General features: G+C 44.3%; 1 protein-coding gene across 4 annotated transcripts in view; it reads left to right on the top strand.

Annotated features, from left to right (window-relative positions):
• The window catches only part of plxnb1b (plexin b1b), a 90226-nt gene that overhangs the window by 67248 nt on the left and 2885 nt on the right, over nucleotides 1-20093 (top strand). For 3 of the 4 annotated variants that reach the window (XM_046381968.1, XM_046381976.1, XM_046381958.1), the window contains 30 exons: nucleotides 1584-1740; nucleotides 3422-3530; nucleotides 4825-4933; nucleotides 5981-6874; nucleotides 7844-7978; nucleotides 8079-8201; nucleotides 8359-8452; nucleotides 8814-8980; nucleotides 9173-9324; nucleotides 9402-9507; nucleotides 9790-9926; nucleotides 10032-10208; nucleotides 10322-10556; nucleotides 10667-10912; nucleotides 11492-11671; nucleotides 11764-11912; nucleotides 13703-13803; nucleotides 14159-14376; nucleotides 14474-14652; nucleotides 14750-14816; nucleotides 15394-15540; nucleotides 15672-15837; nucleotides 17019-17122; nucleotides 17207-17291; nucleotides 17832-17998; nucleotides 18123-18283; nucleotides 18478-18625; nucleotides 18968-19032; nucleotides 19835-19910; nucleotides 19993-20067. In XM_046381968.1, the coding sequence (XP_046237924.1) occupies nucleotides 1584-1740; nucleotides 3422-3530; nucleotides 4825-4933; nucleotides 5981-6874; nucleotides 7844-7978; nucleotides 8079-8201; nucleotides 8359-8452; nucleotides 8814-8980; nucleotides 9173-9324; nucleotides 9402-9507; nucleotides 9790-9926; nucleotides 10032-10208; nucleotides 10322-10556; nucleotides 10667-10912; nucleotides 11492-11671; nucleotides 11764-11912; nucleotides 13703-13803; nucleotides 14159-14376; nucleotides 14474-14652; nucleotides 14750-14816; nucleotides 15394-15540; nucleotides 15672-15837; nucleotides 17019-17122; nucleotides 17207-17291; nucleotides 17832-17998; nucleotides 18123-18283; nucleotides 18478-18625; nucleotides 18968-19032; nucleotides 19835-19910; nucleotides 19993-20067 (4929 nt within the window). The remainder of the gene's footprint in view (nucleotides 1-1583; nucleotides 1741-3421; nucleotides 3531-4824; nucleotides 4934-5980; nucleotides 6875-7843; nucleotides 7979-8078; nucleotides 8202-8358; nucleotides 8453-8813; nucleotides 8981-9172; nucleotides 9325-9401; nucleotides 9508-9789; nucleotides 9927-10031; nucleotides 10209-10321; nucleotides 10557-10666; nucleotides 10913-11491; nucleotides 11672-11763; nucleotides 11913-13702; nucleotides 13804-14158; nucleotides 14377-14473; nucleotides 14653-14749; nucleotides 14817-15393; nucleotides 15541-15671; nucleotides 15838-17018; nucleotides 17123-17206; nucleotides 17292-17831; nucleotides 17999-18122; nucleotides 18284-18477; nucleotides 18626-18967; nucleotides 19033-19834; nucleotides 19911-19992; nucleotides 20068-20093) is intronic. The other variant, XM_046381986.1, reaches the window with a different exon arrangement.

Genomic DNA, 20093 nt, shown 5'->3' with positions numbered 1-20093 from the left:
GCAAAAGTTTATACAATACACACACCTTGTTACGTCATACGAGAGGACATTTTGAACATTTCGTCTTTGACGCTGAAATGTCTGTGAGTAAATGAACTGGCTGGGTTTTAAGTAAACCACTTGGGATTCAGTACGTTTCTCTGCAGCTGCGATCATAACATGACCAGCTGAATAGACCTAATGTTCAGTTTTTGTCTGTACTGTACAGTATATGATGGGTGTATGTGCTTATAGCATATACAGTATTGACTTCACAGCTTCTGAGAGCCACTGCATTGGTAGGAAGGAAAACGTTTTTCTGCATCCTGCAAGGACACCTATCAAAATATGAGGCTTGGTACTAGAGGGTACCATCTCTATAGGAGCTCAGTAGGCCATAGAGGTATTGATGAGGATGCGAATGAGAACGCCAAACACAGTGGTTCATTTATACTATAACAAGCACTTATGACCATTCAGATGACCTGTATGGCTTTGCCTATAAACATGACTTAAGTCAAGTCAAGTCAAGTCAACTTTATTTGTATAGCCCATTTTTACAAGCCCATTTTTACATCGAAATAAAATTCATTTTAATCTTCAAATTTATAGTTTTGACTTTGCTGTGTAATGTGATAACACTTCACACAGGAAATGATGCGTTTTGTTAAGGGAATAACATTCAAAACACACCCTTACAATGCACTTATCTTTATAAAGTAAAAGACAGTGTAAAATTAGCAAACTGTTGATTTCAGTCAGGAACTGTTTGATCGGGCCTAGCCTTACAACTGAGTAGTTAACATGAGCACTAGCAACCATCAGTCCTGAACACACAGTTCAAAAGACACCACTTACGCAAACATGACCGCCAGAGAATCCAAACAAACATGTCACAGTAGAGGTCATACTTTTTGACTGACAGATGATGTCTCTGAGCTGGACAGGTGAAGCCAAAATAACAATAACAAAGCGACGTAAGGAGCGATGGAGTCTGAACGGCGTGATTCATGTTGCTGCAGCAGACGAATCTAATTTAGTTTTCAAATCAAATTATTCCACGTTGACATTTACAAGTGAGCAGATCAGATTTATGTGTTCCGACAGTTTAATCACTTACTGTCATTATGACCTTCTCTGTCCTCTGTAACAGCACAGGTGTTGACTTAACAATGCAGAGATATCTGTCCAATAACTCCGCCTGCTGCATATGCTTTGCGCTCTTGTTTCGTTTCTATGCAGTGTTTTTCATTGCTGCATGGCATACTGCACTTTCAGTGAAGTGTATTGATATTTTCTGACACCCCTTGTACCTATAAATTGCTATATAAATGTGCCACGAGGTGCATTTTTTATTGCACTTTTAGCCACAGTTTACACTGTTTTTGCCGCTAATTCACACACAAACTTACAAACTTGAGCTACCACGCAAGGTGCTGGCCAGATTGTTGACTCTTGGACATGTGGACAGAAGGAAGTGGGGATGAGTGAGTAGGGGTTGACCCGCTCTACCTCCCGAGCCACAGCTGCCCCCACATGTTCAGTAGATCTGTCTGAAGCGATCTCCCAGCAGCTTCAATCAGTGGTCATGTTTTAACTTTCAGGTGTCTCTGTCGGTCCCGGGACTCCCAGTGCTGGAGAAAGGCGAGTCGTACTCCTGCTTCTTCCAGGACAGCCGCAGTCCCGCCGTGGTCACCGGAAGCGGGGTCACCTGTCATTCACCTGACACCAGCCGAGTACCCATGGTGCCTCCGGGGCAGGGTGAGTGCATTTTAGCCTCAGTCCTGACTATTTCCTGTTTCTGGAGCAAAGCTGATGAGGCTGGAGTTTAATTACTGGTTTGAACTTTTCAGCCTGGTGACTGGAGGATTTGGCTGCATCCTGTAATGAGATTATTTTTTTGTGCATGTGTGTATCTTTGCATGACAGACATAACATACATGTATACAGCTCAATCCCTGTGACCATGAATCTAGGCTAACCCAATCCATTTTTCTAAGCCAGCTTACACAGCAGGGAGTAATCTGTGTTTTAAAGCAGAGTAGTCCCCATGAATCTATTTCATCTAGTGATTCTATGCTTTGATATGTGTTTTGATTTTCTTTGGTGATTATTTAGTGTGCTGAGAGCGGCTTGTTTGTTATAGTAAGTCAGTGGCAATGATTAAAGGGGCTTGTAACTAAAAATTAAAGCCTCTACAGAGGTCACACTCACCCAAACATTCACATGATTTCTCTCTCTCTCTCACTCACACACACACACACACACACACACACACACACACCCCACACACACACTGGTTCCCATGCCTGCATTCTTGAAACTTGCAGCTTGTTGTAGTTCTCAGGGTACAGGGCTCAGGCAGAGTCAGCCTGGGGGGTTTGCTGAGATATGGACACACAGGCTGTATTTAAGGATCTAGCTGTGGCTTACCTTGACTTAAAGAGGGTTAGTGCCAGCGTTCACTTAATAAAAGACAGAGCTGAGGGCCTGTATGAGCAAGTGTTACTTTAAAGTTGAAGATCAGGGTCTTCATTTATAAAAGTTAGTGTAGGATGCGCATCAAAAGGTTGTGTACAGTGCAACACAGAAAGTGCTTACACACAAAAATATCCAGTTTATAACTTGCAGGTTTCCCTTTCAGAGTCACAATCAACTCAAAATGTGGCACGCCTTTGTGAGCTCGTGAACAACTGTATCTGTCTATGCTGTAAACACCCCTAGTTAATTTTCATTCATAATGACTGCAGGAAGGTGATCTCGTGGCACACGCCGACAGAAGAGCTGAAGGAAGAAATTTCACACAGTGTGAAATCAGAGTTCTTGATGGGTGACTGTTGCCAGCTCTGAAATAATGATAATAATGAAGAAGTTGTCATAAAAATGTTTAAAGAAACATAAAAATGGAAGCCAAAAGACCTCATGGAGTGTTTTTGCCACTGGTGGGGGAAAGCAAGGACACACTGAGGTAGCTAACTGATATAAAAGATGGTCAAAACAATGAAAGCAAGATGCAAATTTTAGTATTCCATCATTTTTTAGTGAATGTACCCATGCAATGTAGCATCATGCAGGTTTAAAACAGGATGGCTTAACAAAGTTTCTGTTTGGTGTTGAGCATGTGTTTGATAGAAGGGAAGCCTCAGAGCCTTGAGCCCTGCTGTGTTTATGTCTGCACTCTCTGGCCTGAGGGTTCAGGCTGCACATGGCTTTTATTAGGTCTCTGTGCTTTGGCTGTTTGGACCAAACCTTCTCCCACATCCCTTTCTCACTATGTTTCTCTAATCATAGCACTCATCCCTTTCTTATACTTTCTGAATTAGGGCTGAATGTTTTTCAAGGCCTGCTCGCTCAGCTCTGTGCTTTGGTGAAACACAATGTTAATGTGCTGCCTTCACCTTGTTCTCATGCTGTCTTTCTCTTTGTATTCTGCTCTCCTCAGACTTCGTTACAGTCTCCCTGTCCCTTCGCTTTGGCGACATCACCATCACGGCGGGGGATTTCACCTTCTACGACTGTACGGCTGTTAAGCAGCTGTCTGGCAGCATGCCGTGAGTTACCACCGATGATTTATCAGCTCTGCTCTCCTGTGTCCTCCTGATGTGCTCTGCTCACTGCACATCTTATAAACAAGTCTTATTCTGTAGCTGAGACTGCTGTTTGTACCCTCATTCTTCTTTGTACCTCCATCAATTCACCTTTCACCTGTCTTGTGTTTGCTTTTCTCTTTCTTCTTACTTGGTCTAAACCTACTGACCTTGTACTTTACACACTCTCTTATACTTCAGCTGCTTATTTTGTCATGTCCATATATCCCGAAATATTGAACATCCTATGGCTTAGTGGCTCTTCTTGTGCCTGGGCTGTATGCGTTATAATGTAATACCATGTCCAGAGGTAATGTTTTTAACCAGGGCTGAAATTGTCTCATTTTACATACTTCTAGTTTACTTCAGTATTTTAGTTTTTTGCTACTTCGTACCTCCACTCCACTACATTATGGAGGCAAATATTGTACTTTCACTCCATTTATTTTATTGATTCGCGATTACTCGTGACATGTGACCAATCGGATTGCTGTGGGTAGGCCACTGAGTGAGACCACAGAGTGACAACTCCTGACGGAGAGGATGCTGCATTAGGCATTTTATATTTATTTGTTAGCAATTGGACATAAAAACAAAAAAACACTCCGGTAATCTTTAAAATGTCAGATCCAATAATTGTTGCAGCTGATGGTTGTCCCTAATGTCCCTGCTGTACTGACTAACTAACTTTTAGCATCGAACTACACCAGCTAGTTTGTCTAATCAGCTCCCAACAGATTTTCCACAGGATTCTACACTCCCACTCCAATGAAACTAGTACTGCATTTGCGACAGTTTACAGTGAATAGGGTCCTGTGGTGATGAGGAAAACTCACACTGTCCTCCATCAACACAAATTAGAGAGCAAAAACAGACAGTAAAAAGATTAATTGGAATGAAATGTTGTGCCGTCTGAGCATAACTGTGCTGAATGCTTGCTCAGTCTCCTTCCTGACCTCCGCCGCTGTGTTTCGAGGCAGCTTCCTGCTCCCCCCCCCAGTGTCCTTCCCACAACTCTGATAACAAACTGAGGCTCAATTCAATTAGATCACTGACCTTTTCTTACCACTGGGGTCAGATTGGCAGCAATTGGATTACTGCGTGTGATACAAACTAAAGCAGCTGTCCCTTTCTCTTGTCCCACTTCAAGACAAAAAGCCTTCCACTACTTCTATTAGACCTCCTTATACCTGCTAACACTGACTCTTTGACTCTTTCCACTGAGCCTATCACCATGTCATGTTATTTCTGTGTACAGTTGCCGCGGTTGTGTTCTGAGCCGATGGGGCTGTAACTGGTGTGTTCACCAGCACTTGTGTACCCACAAGCCTACCTGTGAGGAGGGAGTGATCATCTACAACCAGCATGTAAGTTCTTCAAGCAGAAGACATAAGTTTTGCAGTTGTAGAGCACTCGCTGAGATGTCATATACGGAGGTTTTGACCAGTGAATTTTAGACACTCAAGCATTTGTGGACACTTCAAGTATCCAAGTTCTGTAGGAAAAGTGTTTGTCATAAAGCTATGTTTAAATATTTTCCATTGGGTAATTCTAAATGAAGCTTTTCAGATTGGATTTGGATACACAGAATGAATCCTCAATCCTTTAAATGATTTAGACATGCAGATTAAGATGAATATCAAATACATTGAGCGGCTAGTTAACTTTTTTTTTTTTTTTGGATTGGTTGCACAAGTCACACAATCTCCAAGCTCTTCTGCCATATCCCTCTGAGAATCCAACACTTGCACAAATACAGAGAACAAACACCTCTCTCATTGGTCTTCAAGTAGGAAAAGTCGAGAAATAATCAGATTGCATAATCAGTGGTTAGGGTTTCTTACCACCACGCACACTGTGCATTCTGACCTTACAAAGGTGTGAATGAGACGAGTATATAAAAAAGTAAATAAAACTGCTCCAAAGTACTACTAAACTTGAAACGTTTCACAGGGTGTCTTTAAATTACTGGCATCTTAAAGGTACCTGATTTACATTCAGCGTTGCTCACCAGCATAGACTGTTGGTGAAAATGTTTTAGTTACTGGTTCAGTTGGAGTATTTTCTCAAACTAAAAGCTTTAATGCATTGTTGAGCTTGCACTGTGCACTTGACAGGACGGGTTTTGATTGATAACAACCTGGTAAATAGATAAATGGTCCAGGCTTTCCTAGTTAGAGGAAAAGTAATGTCATTTTTACATACATTCATCAATTCCTGTAAATGTTTTGTTGTGTCAGTACAGGAACAAAAATCATGCCTATTTTTTAAGCTGCAGTAACACAATAATAGCGGGTTATGTGTCTAACTTCACATTTAAGTTCAGTTATTGGTTATTTCCATTTTCCTTTGTCCATCGGTTTATTTCTGTCTCACCCTCTCCTCACGTCTTCCCCTCCTCCTCCCTCCCCCAGTTTAAACTCCCCACCTCAGCTCCTCCCACAACCAAACCTCTTAAAGTCATCACAACACCCACCACTACAACAGCTGCCCTGACAACTACCACCACCACAACCACCACCACAACAGTGGCTACAACTACAACTGCAGCCCCTGTCACTGTAGCAACCACTCAGGAGCCAACAACTCCTCCTGCACCCACTACTCCACCCATGACCACCACCAGCCCCGAGCCAACCACCCCACCCACCACCCTGCCATCCACCACACCAGCACCCACTGCACCACCATCCCCAGAGGTTACCACCAGGAAGGAAGAAGAGGCTGCAGCCGGAGAGCTTGTTGTTGTCACCCAGAGCGACACTGAAGGCGCCATGGCTACACCCAGTGTGGTCACTCTAGCCATGGATTTAGTGCCTGTCACCATGGCTGATGGTCTAAGTGGAGATCTGGACCCTGTGATGCCTTTGATCATCCCACCCCATGACACAGACTCCTCCCCGCTGGAGGTGGTGACGGAGTCGCCCACCAGCGACTCCCAGGAAGCTGAAGCAGAGCCTCCCACCTTGGCCTCATCTGGCTTCCCTCTGCCCACACCCTTCCCTGTGGACCAACCAGATGACTCTGAGCCCTCCCTCTACCTGGACCTGACCCAGACTCCCACTGCAGTACCTGCAGTACAAGGCTCCCAGACTGAGGCAGAAAGCCCAGGCGCTGACCCAGAGGTGCTCCTCTGGCCAAACGAAGAAACAGATGTCCACACTGAGAGTGCCGCCCAACCAGAAAATGACACAGCCACATTTTCAGCTGCGACTGTGTTGTCAGGTGATGGTGAGGTTGACCACGCACCCCCGTCCTACCCCCACCTGCTGGACTACCAATATGATCCAGCTGACACCTTCCTGCCGGTGAGTTCAGCCGCCTCCCACCCTCCTCCTGCTCCTCCTGCTCCTCCTCCTCCTCCTTCTTGCTCCTCATCTACTTCCTCTTGTCAGAGCTTCAGCAGCCTGCCACAGCTCCCAGCTCTTGACTGGACTCCTTCTGTAGGAACAAACAGGCTTCCCTGTCTGCCCCAGTTTCCCTGCTCCTCCTCTACTATCTGACATCTCCTTTCTGTCCGTTGTTTTGCTTTAGCCTGACCCCAATTAAAAAACCGCTGCTTCAGTGTAAAGCTGCAACAGTTGTTTTTTGTTTAAATATTTTTGTGTTCCCTGATCTTTTTTCTTAACTTACACCTCAGTATTACTGTTAAAAACTCACTTTGAGTGTTTGTTTTTCTTTGAGTGTGCTGTGTGTTTGTTTGTGGATCACAATATTTCTTACATATCCTTTGTGTTGCAGTTATTTTCTTTAACCAACTGTACCACAATCACAAACTCCACTTGTTTCCACATGAATAAAATCAGATAGATAAGCTTACCGGTGAGTTAGAGAAAAGTAGTTTTAAGTGATTGTGTTCTTGGACAAGTAGAGAAAAATTAAGATATGACATTAATGGAACATTTGACATTACTCAGTGGTACGCTGATGCAATCAGACAGACCAAATGTGTGTGTGAATCGGCTTTCACAGCTTGAGGATATAAAAATGAGGTACCTGTAGTGTAGATCCTGTATATGCACATAATCTAACAACTAACCATTCCATCAGTTAAACTTCTTCCTTGTCTAAACATGGCACTTTTACCATTACCCACAATGCAATCAACACTTTAGAGGTTCAGAGGCTGTCATACTTGTAGCAGCTAATGTAGCAATCAGAGATGAGGAGTGGCTGCTTTAGTCACAGACAGCATGTGTGTGACAGATGTGCCACCTCACTGGGTCACTAGGAAATACTGTGTGTGAGAGAGGACTTTATTCTTTGTTGGGCAACAGGGAGATGAGGGCTCCTATGTCAGCTGGGGTTCCTCAGCTTGTCCCTGTGTGGAGAAGGTCCAGGGTTCGTCACTGCTCCCTGTCAGAGTGGACAGGAAGATCACCTTATTGGCTCACAACCTGCACCTCTATCAGGTACGCCACACCACACACACTCACACACACACATATCCTCAGCACATATCTGTTTGCCTGGCCTGTGATCCCTCCACAAAACAAGTCTTTGTGTGTTCAGGACACAGAGTTGGATTATGAGTGTGTGTTGGTCATCGAAGGACAGACGGTGGTGGTGGATGCCTATGTGGAGACTGATGAAACCAACCCAACCACCTTTGACATCACCTGTCAACTACACCAGGTCTGATAATGTGCCATCTCTTCATTACATGTAACGAAATGTTGTCCAGACAGGAGTGTACAGACAGATGTTTTTTGAAGCAGGATCCAGCTGTGTCTACTTTGATGTCTGATATTGTGAGTGTGTGTGTAACTGGTAGTTTTTGTTCTTTATCCAGTACACATACTCTGCCCCAGTGGAGGAATACAATGCCATGGTGTATGTGAAGAGGAGGGACACCTTTCACGTGGACAGCTCTCCTGATCTGTATGGTAAGGTCAAAGCGCAAGGTTACTCTGTTCCAGTTTAGATTTTATTAGTTTCTTGCTGCTTTTTTTTAGTTGTCAGCATAAGGTGGTTATCCTATATTGTGTTGTGTTGTGTGTGTGTGTGTGTGTGTGTGTGTGTGTGGGAGAACCACAAGGGAAGTGTTGTCTAGTTCCATTATATCTGAGAGAAGGCAGGCTTCTCTACAGCCAAAATCTTCAAAACTGGGCAACTAACACCAAAACAGTCCAGTGTTGTATTTCTTATTTGGGGCGTGATAGATACTTTATTGATCCCGAGGGATATTCAACACCTCCCTTTAAACACCCACTGATGCTCTCGTCTGTCTGTCTGCTCCTCCCTCAGTGACTCTGTACAACTGCTCTGTGGGCCGCTCAGACTGCAGCCGCTGCCATACAGCTGACGATAAGTTGGGCTGTGTGTGGTGTGGTGGTGCTCACGCCAGCTGCTTGCATTCAGACTCCTGCAGCGAACCCGTACAGCAGACGTGCCCCGCCCCTGTCATCCACTCTGTGAGTGCTGACCTTAGACCTCTTCACTTTACTGTTGGAACATTTGAGATGCTTATAGTCACAATTTATCTTGTCATTTGTAAATCGGAGCTCTTTTCGTTTCTGTCAGTATTTTTCTAAATTCAAAACAAAATTAACTGGCACTTACAAATGAATCATTCTCAAAATGAAGCATTTCCTGACTTCCCCCAGATTGAGCCACTTTCTGGCCTGCTGGAAGGCGGCACCATGGTGACCATCTCAGGCTCCAACCTGGGACAGAAGGCAAAGGACATCCTCAATTCTGTGTTAGTAGCTGGGGTTCCCTGCACTGTCATCCCCAGTCTCTACGAGGTCTCCTCCAGGTACAAACGGTGCTGCTGGGAGTGGTTGGGGTGGATGGGAAAGGTCAGCCATCTTAAGAGTGATGTCTGTCTTCCAGGATTGTGTGCAGGACCGAAGCCAGTGGAGGAGAGAAGACGGGCCATGTGTCTGTTGAAGTGAGCGGAGGAGAGTTTGGTGTTTCCATCCAGACATTCAGCTTCCAGGTACCAGGAAGTGTAAAGTTGTGGAAACTGGTAGCTATGAAAACAGAGTTTACAAAGTGCTTTCACAGTCAGAGCAAAAGCATGATACTTGGGACGACAAAACAACGGAAAGCCACACAGTGAGACCAAACAGAAGCAAAGTTAAAAACCGGAAGACAAAAGACACAAAGTGCAAAACACAAAATCTCAATATAATTAAATACAAATAGAAGAATTAAAGCAATAAAAGTTGGTTGATGCTGTTCTAATGGCCTTCTTTCTCCATCCTCTCCTGCCTCACAGGACCCATTTGTGATGGGGGTATCTCCTGAAAGGGGGCCCAAAGCCGGAGGAACATCCCTGACAATCACTGGCAGAAACCTGCTGACAGGACGTCCCTCTGACCTGACTATCACTGTGGGAGGGGTGCCGTGTGACATGTAAGACTCTCACACGTGCACGCGTTCACATTGACATGATTTATTGATATTGGTATAAATCAGTCTCCCCTTGTGCCTCCTCCTCCTCCTCCTCCTCCTTCTTAGTGTGTCGGAGGTGCAGAGTTCCAGTGTTCAGTGTGTGACAGGCAGCAGCAATAAGACTGGAGACCACCGGGTCACCCTGCATTACGGCAACAGCCAGCGCCACCTCCACACTTCAGCCTATCACTACACCCAAAACCCCAACATCACCTACGCCACACCAGCAAAGAGCTTCCTTGAGTGAGTCTGGGAATCTGACCTTCATCTCTTCACCATTACCTCGTGTTTCCTACTTAAAAAGTTGTTTGATACCAAAAAACTGAAGTACTGTGAAATTTTCCGTCTGTTTTTAGCGGTGGACGGCTGATCTTTGTGACAGGCCACAACCTGGACGTGGTGCAGGAACCACAGATGGTGGTGACAGTCTCTTCCTTGGAGTCGGTCAGCCAGAATAAAAGGAGGAAGCGAAGGAGTAGGAAGAGAAGGAGTGGAGAGCAAGGGGAGCACAGGGAGAAGACTTTGGGAAGGCCAGCGAGAATGGTTCCTGAGCCTGTCTGTCCCGGAAACCCACTCTGCTCCGTCAAACAGGTCTGTGTGTGTGTGTGTGTGTGTGTGTGTCTGTGTTGGTTTGTTATTTCCAAACTAAAAGCAAATCTCTTCCTTTTCTAAAAGTCTTATGTGCACCCTCCTTGTCTCAGCAGTTCACTGAGCACTGTGAGGTGAACTCCTCTTTGCTGATCCTGTGTCGCTCTCCCATGGTGGACTCCTCTGTCTGGGGGTCAAAGGTCACTGTGGAGTTTCTGCTGGACAACCTGCGCTTCGACTTCAGCACTCTGAACCCCCAGACTTTCAGCTACGAACCCAACCCTGTCCTGCGGCCCCTGAACCAGCAAGACCCTCTGAAGGCCTACCGCTACAACCCTGGCAGCTTCATCCAGCTGGAGGTCAGAGGAGGGGCATTCATTGACAGGCAGTTTGCAAGATTTATTAAGTGAAGCAATGATTGCATTTCCAGTTTGTCTCATGTTACAGACAAGACTTGTCTGTGCAGGTTTTTGTCCAAACACGCCATTTGAAGCAAAAGAGCTGAATTTGAAAAATGTTAATTTAGCCTTGGAAACCTAACTCAAGTCTGAGTTTGTTATTTTTCATCCAGTTTAAGCTGTGCTTTAGCCTTTCCAAACATTATATGGAGTGTAAGTGAAACTCCCTCACACTGCTGCTTGTAGTGCCACCATGGCCCAAAGCTGATCATGGCCTTCTGCCAAAGCCTTGGTTGTTAGCTGTATTATTTATCATTGTGGTGGAAGAGTAGAACAGTAGCATAAAGCATCCCTAAACAGATGAGTATAATGAATTAAGCTATTATGATCACTAATTGTTGTTACAGAGAAAGATGACCAAAAACTGTTGAAAATGTTTTTCACTTTTTTGAATGGCCTGAAAAAATGTCATGAAAAAACCTAACAAGAACTGTAAGTGAAAGTAGATAAACAGAAAGTTCCACCTCCATGTGTTCTCAGGGGGAAAATCTGGACCTGGCCATCACTAAGGATGAGGTAATAGTGTTGGTTGGGGAGGGTGTGTGTGCTGTTAAGACCCTGACCAGAAACCATCTGTACTGCGAGCCGCCGCCTCAGCAGCCTGCGCCTGTACCCAACGGCAAGAAGCGTGAGGGCTCCGACAATCTACCTGAATTCACTGTGAGTCTTCGGCGCTCTCACCTTAAAACCGCAGAACCGCACGAGTACCTGACACAGTAAGTAAGGAGTGTGTGTCTGTCTGTGTGTTTCAGGTCCAAATGGGCAACCTGAACTTCTCTTTGGGTAAGGTTCAGTATGACAACCTCAGCCTGTCCACCTTCCCTCTGGAGGCTCAGATTGGAGTTGGGGTCGGGGCGTCCATAGTGGCCCTCATCGTTCTCATCATCGTGCTCATTTACAGGTCAGTGGGTTGACTGTGTGTGTGTGTGTGTGTGAGTTTATTGTGTAGTTCAGTATGGGGAAAAAAAAGACATAATTGGAATGGTTTGTAAGAAAGTTAAAGGTACCCTGCTGAGTTTTTCACCACTGTTAGTCCTGTGCAGAAATGTTTTGATGAAACTGAGAACTTAATAGTAATTGGCAGTGAACATTAAGACCTTTAACATCCGACATACAACACCTGTCCTCCAGGTTGATCCCGCTGACTTCTAAAAAAATGGATAATGTGTCTCCACTTCCTCCAACTGCATAAAAGTGAAGCCAAAATATCCCGGAAATGAGCACTGCAGTCTTGTTCTGATGATGTCATTTGGAGCCAGCACAGAAGTGTTTTGAGTTCCCACCCACACACCCATCTGACCAGTCACGCTCAGCTCAACTATGATGTCACTCCTCTTTTATATAACATCAAATAACAAATTAAAACCAAATTTATCAGAATGATAAACATGTGGACATACATCATCTACCTAAAATGACAGAAACCATCAAAATGTATTTGATGTGTACTTTGAGTTTGCAGTTAGGTCCATGTTCCAGCTGCTAACATGGTTTGGAAAAGGATTATGACCTGTGCTGGAGGCAGACTTTGGGGTGCGATCCAGATGTTTTGGCTTCACTTTTTGGAAACTGTCATGTCTTCCATCCTTATTTTATAATCAGTGGGTGGACATAATAACATTTCAGTAAAACTTTATGCACAGCAGTCAGAATTGAACGTTGTCAGATTGTGGCGGCACAAATTCATTAATCACAGAGAACACACTTTTTATCCTGTCTTCTGAAGACCACTGTGACACTGTGACATTTATCATCTAATTATCCTCCCTAAAAATGAACAGAACATGAAACTGAATGGGTTCTATCAGAGCAGTCTGATAGAAAATCCTGCACTCATCAGCACAGAATAGTTTCTCTTTTCATTCAGGGCAGCTGTATGGAGGATATTTGTGAACATCTAGTAAAATGCTTTACCCTGAGCATGTGAGCTCATTAAATGGCTCTCATTAAATGACTTTAATGAGAGCCTGGACTTCATGATCTTTCAGAACACGTATTAGTAGATTCATTGTGAGAAGAAGGGGCAAAATCCAGTTTTTGTGAGTCCATCGGAGAGCTGTGAGAAAACACTCTTCTCCCATCTTGATATTACTTTCCAGCTCACCATTGTTTTCCAGTAACACGATCCCTCTCATGCTAACAGTGACACGAGTATGTGACTCTGTAATGCTCGTATGTCTGAATACAGCTGCATATGTTTACAGCAAAAAAGGCAAAAAAAAGCCATGAGTATAACAGACTGATGAAGGGCTCAACATTAGCACAAGTGGATAATAAACCAGTCAGCAAGCTGAGTCCATAATGTCAGTTACAGCAATGCCTTTTCATAACTTGCTAGCATTAGATAACATCGGACACCATGAGCTGCTGGTCATACCAGACCAACCATGACACTTTGACTTGTTCAGTGAAAGTCATCAAGTTTTTGAAAAGTGGCACATTGTGATAGGGATCAGGACTGTCACCTTTGGGTGTTACAGAATCAGGCAGTGTTTCCATTTTCTGACCCAGCATGACCCCTGTGATTAACCCCGGTCCTTACTGGTGGGGGTTTGTTGGGTCAAATTACTTGAGTCAACCTTTTCACAGTTTCATTGGATTTCCACTAATCCAGTGTGAAATTGGTATTATTCTCCTCTCACCTCTATCCCCACCTAACCCTGTGTTCGTGTCTTTGTCGGTGTCTGTCAGGAGAAAGAGCAAGCAGGCTCTGAGAGACTACAAGAAGGTCCAGATCCAACTGGAGAACCTGGAAACCAGCGTGAGAGACCGCTGCAAGAAAGAGTTCACAGGTAAAAGGACGCCAAAGGGAGAAAGCAGGAAAGTGAGGAGGTCGATTGAGAGAGGAGAGCCAGAGACGGAAGAATAAGAAAGTTTATTTTAGTTAGTGGAGGCTGACAGCTCCATTTTGTTTTCACACTGGCCTTATGAAATGATCCCATTACATCACACTGCCTGGATGAAAAGTTCCTCACATGGCTGCTGCAGAGGAGTTTAAATTTAGTCCAGTGTCAACATTTACCAGCTCCTACTTCCCACAGCTCCTAGCACACACTTTGGATAGAATATGTAGTGGAAGCTGAGGACAAAAGATGGTGTAGCATCACCTCCTGATCCCCTCCCTCCTCCTTCTCCACCCTGACTCAGACCTGATGACAGAGATGATGGACATGTCCAGTGACTTGGTGGGCTCTGGCATCCCTTTCCTCGACTATCGGATGTACGCCGAACGCATTTTCTTCCCCGGCCACCGGGAGTCTCCACTGAGGCGAGACCTGGATGTTCAGGAGTGTCGACGGCAGACGGTGGAACAGGGCCTGGTGCAGCTGTCCAACCTGCTCAACAGTAAACTCTTCCTCACCAAGGTAATCATCATCTTCACCACCATCAGTGTCAGATGCAGAGTGTGGATTTAAAGCAGAGGGACGATTTGTCACTGTTTTCTTCTTCTTCTCCTCCAAGTTCATTCACACCCTGGAGAGCCAGCGGACCTTCTCTCCCAGAGACAGAGCCTACGTGGCCTCCCTGCTGACGGTGGCGCTGCACGGCAAACTGGAGTATTTCACTGACATCCTTAAGACTCTGCTCAATGACCTGGTGGAGCAGTATGTGGCCAAGAATCCCAAACTGATGCTCCGACGGTAAGAAGAAGAAGAGTGTGCTTATAGGTTCAAGGGGATTTAAAGATGTTGGACAGCAGTGCAAACTGTCCAAACCTTTTTTTGTTCTTGTCTGCAGAACAGAGACGGTAGTGGAGAAGTTGCTGACAAACTGGATGTCCATCTGCCTCTATGCTTTCCTCAGGGTCAGTTAACACACACATATATATATGTAATAAAACACTGGCTCTGTGTTTTTGGAGGTCACCATACAGTACATGTGGGACGAGGGGTATTCAGCAGATTGCAATGACTGCTGTATGCCGCTAAACTCTCCGCACTGGACCTTTAATAAGCAAACTTTTACAGGATATAACCTGTGAAGAAAAGGCTGACAGTTTGAATGCTGTAACCTGCTGCTCCGCTGGCCATGATATTCCAGTGTAGCTTCTTTTTGTGACCAACGTTTTTGTTAGATTTCACACCAAAAGACACAACTGATTGACAAAAGAGACATGGGTTTTCTTTTACAATGCCACGCCCTCTGCTCTAAGGTTGCATAAAAATTGTCCAGTGAACATATGCCGTCCAGCTTTTCCTGATAAAGTTTGATTTTGATCAAATGCAAACTTTGCGGCCTCAATAAAGCTGCGAGTTACTGATTCAAAGGAGTCTGAAGAATGTCCTCTTTGTGTCTGTTTCATTTGAGCCCTTCATTCCCTCCTGCAGAGTGTGTTAGGCCAGTACTAATTGACTTCAGTATGTGTGTGTGTGTGTGTGTAGGACTCAGCAGGGGAGTCCCTCTACATGCTGTTCAGGGCCATAAAGCACCAGGTAGATAAAGGACCAGTGGACGCTGTGACCGGCAAGGCCAAGTACACCCTCAATGACAACCGCCTTCTGCGAGAGGACGTGGAGTACAAGACCCTGGTGAGGAGGACTCTGACTTGCAACAAAATGATCTTTTGCATCTAATTAAGAGATCCCAGACTTTGATCACAAACTTCAGAAAATGAACCCTCCGTCATTCTCTCACTCCTCTTTCTTTCTTTTTTGTGCAGACTCTGAATGTTTTGGTGCAGGGTGGGGGAGTGAACGAGACCCAGCCGCTGCCCTCCAAAGTGCTGGACTGTGACACCATAACACAGGTGAAAGAGAAACTGCTGGATCAGGTGTACAAGGGGACCTCCTTCTCCCACCGGCCCCATGCAGACTCACTGGACCTGGGTGAGAACATCTGTTTAGCTCTTCCTGTACTGTATTGGAAATTGATTTTTAGGTGTGAATAACTACTGAAAAAAAAAGAAAAGAAAATTTTGGAAAATTGTTTAGGTTTTGGAATTGTTGTCCCTATTCTGTTTTCTGAAATACAAATTCTGAATTTCTAAACTAAACTAAATTGATCATACACTTTAGAGCTTGATGTCATCATAAGCAAAGTGTGGCATGTGACTGAACAGAGCTGTCTCTACGTCAGAGCATCACAGACATCTGCAGCTAAACTAGTCTGAAAGGAAATCCAGTATCCAGTATCTCTGAAGTGGACATATTGCATCACAAATCACCAAACCTTAACCTTGTCTGAATATTTATGACTGGCGCAGCTATTAGAAAAGTTAACTTTTCTCTGTAAGGAAACCGCATCTTCATGACTGCTTTCATCATTGTTTCCAACAATTTTTGCTTCTTATTTGTAAAATAGACTAAAAATATGTATGGAACAACAAAATAGTTGATATTATTCAGTATGTTTAGGAACAATACTACAGTGCAGGTAGCAGCAGTAAGTTCACTTCCTCTTTGAGCAGAGATGTTGGTGGAGCGTTGCCGCCTTTCTGTTTTCAGACAGTCCCAAATATAAAAGCCTGTTTGGCTGAGGGTTGTCAGTGTCAATCTAAATTTGTACCAAACAACTTCAATCCTCTGGCAATTATTTGGCAACATAATAGCATACATAGTCAGATGGCATAGCATTTATTTACACAGGAGCCTGGAAATTTGAGTCTGGAATTAGGAAGAATTAATGTGAACTCTGTCTTCACACTAATATATGCAATTTAATGGTCAAGTGAGGGGGGCCTTTGAGGGTTTTCTGTTGCATGTGTTGAGCTGTGGTGCCCTCTATAGCAAGACAACAGTAAATACACTAAGTTCATTAGATGGCCTGTCATCAAAGTTATCGTTCCTGTTCCAACATCTGCTGTTAATACCGATATATAAGAACCATACCTAACAAAGAACCAGCTGGAATAATCACTGGGAAGGACCTGATTGTTATACACACTGTATTGCATTTAGTCAGTCTTATAATGATACTGACAAGTAAGCACATACAGACACACACACACACACATTGTGCTGACTGTCTGTGTGGTGTGTGTGTGTGTGTGTGTGTGTGTGTGGTTCAGAGTGGCGTTCTGGTGTTGCCGGTCACCTCATCCTGTCAGACGAGGACTTGACGTCTGTGGTTCAGGGCAGCTGGAAACGCCTCAACACGCTGCAGCACTACAAGGTCAGAGTGCAGCTTCCTCCTCGGAAAGTGAAATGAGCCCTGCGGTCTCATAATGCTAACTGTACATTTCGTATTGCTCATCAGGTCCCAGACGGTGCTACAGTGGCGCTGGTCCCTCGTCACACCAAACACATTCACCATGACAACCACGACTATGTGGCAGGAGAGAGTGAGTTAACATAACAACAGTGGTATTATTCTGATAATAAATCAGAATTAGTTTCTCTTCATGGTGACCAAGCTGTCACCTAGAACCTTTTGTCACTCTTCACAAAGTGATCCTGGAGTTTAGATCTGGATTTCACAGCGCAGGCTTTGAGTAGTTGTAGTGTTTTTAAAGAAAACAGGATGGGCCGCAGTCCCTTCAATAATAACGACGGTCGTATTATTGTTAAGGATTAACTGTTATGTTGGAATCAAAGAGACTGATAACCAGTATTTTGAACCAGTATACATTTGCAGTAAAAATAAAAAGTCAAAATAAAGTTTAGTTCAGTTTGAAGTGCTATGCAATTCCAATTTGGAAGTACTTGTACTTTCTATGACTTTCTTCCTACTGTAGATCTGACAAAAAAAAAACACTGATAGCAATAATCAGAAAACACCGAATTTTGGATCTGACAGACTGAATTACTGAATCCCTTATTTTTATCATCCAGTTTTCATTCTCATTTTTTATATTCAAAGTAAATTTGTCTGACGTGTGCAGAGACTCCAATGCTGGAGGATGCAGACGAAGGCGGAGTGAGACTGTGGCATCTGGTGAAAGCCAGCGAGGAGCCGGAGCTGCCCAAACACCGCAGGGGCAGCCTGAGGGAGCGGGAGAGGGCCAAGGCCATCCCGGAGATCTACCTGACCCGGCTGCTGTCCATGAAGGTACACACACATTCAGTCAACAAGTTAGGTTTTCATACATATGGGTCAGTCTTTTTTTTAATATGTGATAAAAAATTTAAACTCTAAAATCTGACTAGCCTTCCTCCTCTTTGTCCTTCTTCAGGGGACGCTGCAGAAGTTCGTGGACGATCTGTTCACGGTCATCCTCAGCACCAGTCGCCCTGTCCCGCTGGCTGTCAAATACTTCTTTGACCTGCTGGATGACCAGGCAGGACAACATGGCATCTCTGACCCAGAGACGATACACATTTGGAAGACCAACAGGTAGACTGGAGCTGCGTGGTCACGGGAAGAGATGATGATAACGTGGTCCACAAATATAAAGGGTTAAAAGGGACTTGTCCTAAAAGATATTAGATCAGCTTTACTGAAGGACTAAACAGTTGTGTTTGATGTGTAAACTTAGCTGGAACATCAGCTCACTTGCTATAATCCTAATGCCTTTGCTGTATCCTCAGTCTGCCTCTGCGCTTCTGGATCAACATCGTGAAGAACCCCCAGTTTATCTTTGACGTCCAGGCTTCAGACCATGTGGACGCAGTGCTCTCTGTCATCGCCCAGACCTTCATGGACTCCTGCACCATCGCTGAGCACAAGCTGGGGCGGGTGAGGCAGCTTGTAGAAGCTTTTGGCATTTAAGAGCTTATATTTTTTTTGTTTATAATAGTTTTTTTGTGGTGTTCAGTTGATTGTTTTCTATAGTCCATATTTGAGACAGAACAAAAGATCTTTTTGGATAAACAAAAGACAAGAGCGTGAAAAGTTTAGGCTGCAAATGATGTTTCACTCGCTGATAAATGAGGTGGTGGCTGACGGAGCTGACATAGAGACAAACCCCGAAACAGCCTCCTGTCCTCCTGTCCCCCCTGCTGTCTCTGGTTCTTATTCTCTCATTTTTTTTTGTGTGTGTGTGCTTGTGTGTGCATGCATGTGTGTGTGTGCGTGCAGGACTCTCCCATCAACAAGCTGCTGTATGCCAGAGACATCCCACGCTACAAACAGATGGTAGAAAGGTGGGCTCCTGTCTCATTAAAGCGTGTTAAAACTGATTTGGAAACAGCCCCCTGATCAGTATGACTTAGAGTGCACACCCAAAACAAAGTCTGCATTTTGGAATAACATAATCCATCTGTGACATAATGAATAAAATGTGTCAGACATACTGTTTGGCTAGAGGTTAACTGTCTTTACATTCATAAATGTTTTTGTTTTATGCAAGATATCTGTTTTTTATTGTAAAATTTGCTATCAGCATAAAGGTCCAGGGTATATGATTTAAGAGGATGTAATGGCAGAAACTGAATATTCATTATTATGTTTTCATTAGTGTGTATTCCCTTGAAACTGAGAATCATTGTGTTTTCGTTACCTTAAAATGAGCCTTTTATACCTACAGAGGACAAGCTGCAGCTACAGCATGAACCTGAACTTCCAGATATGGTTTACGGGCTAGCTGAGTTTCACAGACCAAAAACTACATTTTGATGTTCATAAATATTGTAGCAGCCTAAACTTACAAATATCATAAAAGCATAATACTTCTTTTATTGCTAACAAATTAAGGAAAAAGGGGTGTGGCTTGTAGGGTCAGCAGCTGGACCCTTCTCACGGGGGTGCAGGTCAATGGAATCTGCCATGCTGCACCAAACTGTGGCTCTTTCATGTTCTTTTTTTTGTAGCCACCATAGAGGAAGGGTTTGATGAGGAGTGTCCAGTTCACCACTAGATACCACTAAATCTCACACACTGGACATTAAAAGCGCAGGTGACTCTAAGCCATGCATGTGAAGCTGATGGTCGTTGCCATTTTTGCAGGTACTATGCTGACATTAGGCAGACCATCTCAGCCAGTGACCAGGAGATGAACTCTGCTCTGGCTGAACTGTCCAGGGTGAGTGCAGCCACTCTTTAGAGGCCACGGGATGGACAAATCCACACAAAGAGGTTGACTAACATGATGGCTTGTGTTTCAGAACTACTCTGGAGAACTCAACTACCTGGTGGCACTGCACGAGCTGTACAAGTACATCAATAAATACTATGACCAGGTGTGTTCTCCACTCAGTCTGACTCA

The sequence above is a fragment of the Scatophagus argus genome, chromosome 3 (assembly GCF_020382885.2).
Source record: "Scatophagus argus isolate fScaArg1 chromosome 3, fScaArg1.pri, whole genome shotgun sequence".
In the NCBI taxonomy this organism is placed as follows: Eukaryota; Metazoa; Chordata; class Actinopteri; family Scatophagidae; genus Scatophagus; species Scatophagus argus.
This window is presented reverse-complemented; position numbering and strand designations above follow the sequence as displayed.